This window comes from Poromitra crassiceps, assembly GCF_964638095.1.
Source record: "Poromitra crassiceps genome assembly, chromosome: 18".
Lineage (NCBI taxonomy): Eukaryota > Metazoa > Chordata > Actinopteri > Beryciformes > Melamphaidae > Poromitra > Poromitra crassiceps.
In genome coordinates, this window is record NC_139636.1 from 8298167 (window position 1) to 8300666 (window position 2500).

At 44.1% G+C, this 2500-nt stretch overlaps 1 protein-coding gene across 2 annotated transcripts in view; it reads right to left on the reverse strand.

Annotated features, from left to right (window-relative positions):
- Positions 1-2500, reverse strand: part of rspry1 (ring finger and SPRY domain containing 1) — an 18626-nt gene that overhangs the window by 8114 nt on the left and 8012 nt on the right. For both annotated transcript variants that reach the window (XR_014553499.1, XM_083654424.1), the window contains exons 5-6: positions 479-537; positions 63-129 (exon numbers count right to left, since the gene is read on the reverse strand). Coding sequence is in view for 1 of the 2 variants with exons in the window: in XM_083654424.1 (XP_083510550.1) it covers positions 63-129; positions 479-537 (126 nt within the window). In the remaining variant the exon portion in view is untranslated. The remainder of the gene's footprint in view (positions 1-62; positions 130-478; positions 538-2500) is intronic.

The following is a 2500-nucleotide window of genomic DNA, read 5'->3' on the forward strand; positions in this document are numbered from 1 at the left end:
AAGGTAGAGATGCATTGGGTTCTGGTTGGGCGTGAATGTAGAGATGCATTGGGTCCACCTACTGGTCTGGGAGAACTTCTCCAAGGCAATGAGAGCAAACAGCATGACTGTGGGATGGGCCTCAGAGCTCTGCACAGAGAGAACGACAACGACGAGAAATACAATTATGCTAAGCAGCTTGTGCTCCACTGACTTATCACATAGCACTGTAGTACTAAAATAATTGTGTGGAGAGAAAAAAAATGTTATTTTGAAATGATTTACTGAGATCTACACAAAAATTATTACCAATAGAAAAAAAAATCAACTCATCCACCACCGATGGAAAAAATGTATTTGCCTGGATCCATGGGTAACATCAAAATAAAACAGCTACTTGATTTGATGCCCATTCATGCATTATGCACGTTCCCACTGTGTGTGTGCGTGCGTGCGTGCGTGTGTGTGTGTGTGTGTGTGTGCGTGTGCGTTCTCTCACCAGGCTCTCCAGAAGATACTCCAGGGTTCCAGGGCTCAGCAGTCCAATACTTGCCGGTCCTGAAAGAATCCATAGAGCTGAATTGAACAGAGCCCAGCAGTGTTGTAGGTAGAAGAGTCGCCATGTGTTGCATCTACGGTACTTATCTAACCTAAAAGGATGAGTCTTTCAGGAGTCTGTAACTCATTTAAGTCTCCAGTGACATACAGTATGGTTTTTACTTCCCGTTTCCTGTTTTTGACGAACAATGTTCGTTATGTACTTGCTAAGTTAAGTTCAGTTATCCTTTATTTATCCCCATGGGGAAATTCATCCTCTGCATTTGACCCATCCTCTACTAGGAACCTTCCTAGAACTAGGAGCAGTGGGCAGCTGCAGTGCAGCGCCCGGGGACCAACTCCAGTTCTTTTGCCATTGCCTTGGTCAGGGGCACTGACAGGAGTCTTAACCCTAACATACATGTCTTTGATGGTGGGAGGAAACCGGAGCACCCGGAGAAAACCCACACGAACACGGGGAGAACATGCAAACTCCACACAGGAAGGACCTGGGACGGACCGGGGTTTGAACCTGGGACCTTCTTGGTTCGAGGCAACAGTGCTAACCACTGAGCCGTTGCTGTCTGACCACATTAGTTTCCTGGACATTTATAGAGAGGCAAAGTGACCGCCTACTCCCTGCTTCAGCACTGCACCAGAGATTTTCATCCACCATTTATTTTCCCATAGATATTTCGTAAAATGCTTTTAAAAAATAGTTTTACTTGTTCAAACCAAACGGTTCAGATAGATTTAGTTCAGGAGAGGCCGCATAACATTTCACTCGAACCAAAATGTAAAAAAAAAATGATTTAAAGAAAATATTTTTTCAATGTCGTTTTTTTTAAGTTTTGGTCTGAGTGAAATGTTCTATGGTCTCTCCCGATTCTAAATATATCTGAACCGTTTGGTTTGATGAAGTAAAACTATTTTTATAAGCATTTTACGAAATGTCTATGGGAAAATAAATGGGGGATGAAAATCTCTGGTACAGTGCTGAAGCAGGAAGTAGGCGGTCACTTTTGCCTCTCTATAGGGAGCACCTTGCTGACTTTGATGGCATAATGATCAAATGTCATGGCAGAGTGGCCCCGCCCCCCCCATTACTCAATGAATTGTGTCATTGTGTCCCTCTATAGTTGTGTTTCCATTACCCTCAGAAATGCGCAAAATCTAAATATCGCAATAGAAATTGGGTAATGGAAACACGTGAATTTCGAAAAACCTCCCAAATATCGCAAAAAGTTTTTTCGCTCTCATGAGGTGGTTTTTCAGACGTGTCGATATAGAAGTTTATCGCAAAAGTGTAATGGAAACACATTTTTCGCATTTGCACGTCATGTGACCCATATTATCCCTTGGAAAAGGAGCGGAAAATAAGTTTGGTAAGTAAGGTTCGATAGCCGTGTCAAAACCTCCGCAGCAAGTGGAAAACTTTGAAGCAACGCTACCTAGCAGAAAGACGAGTGTTATGCAAAAGCGTAGCCGGGCAAATTAGATAATGTTTAATGGCAGAAATCAGTCCATGGTGACAGCAGGCTGCCTGTGTGCGCGCATTTGGCACAGCGGCGAGATGAGAGGATGAAAAGCACACACTGGTGCGGTGGTGCTGTCTGAAGTGAATACAGTGACTGTGAGTAGGCTAATACATTGCACACGTTTCAGGTGCAATTATAGAACCAAATCAGCCTTTTCCCCCCTCCATCTCTAAATCGGACCAGTTGTAGGCTATTAGGCTACCTTTTTTCCTCTGCCTGTCGCGCTGACTGCATTCACGCAGCCAGCAACATTTTGCGACTCATTTTCTTTTGAATTGATAATCAGGCTCGTTTATATGCATTGTAACTTCATGTTGGGATTTGCATTGACCATTGGTTGGATTTGAGCATGCAGGGGACGGGATATGGGGCAGATCCCCGTGCGTAATCACTGTGGCAGCTGCTGCAACGGGGAATCACTCAAACGCAACTTCAATGGAAACGCC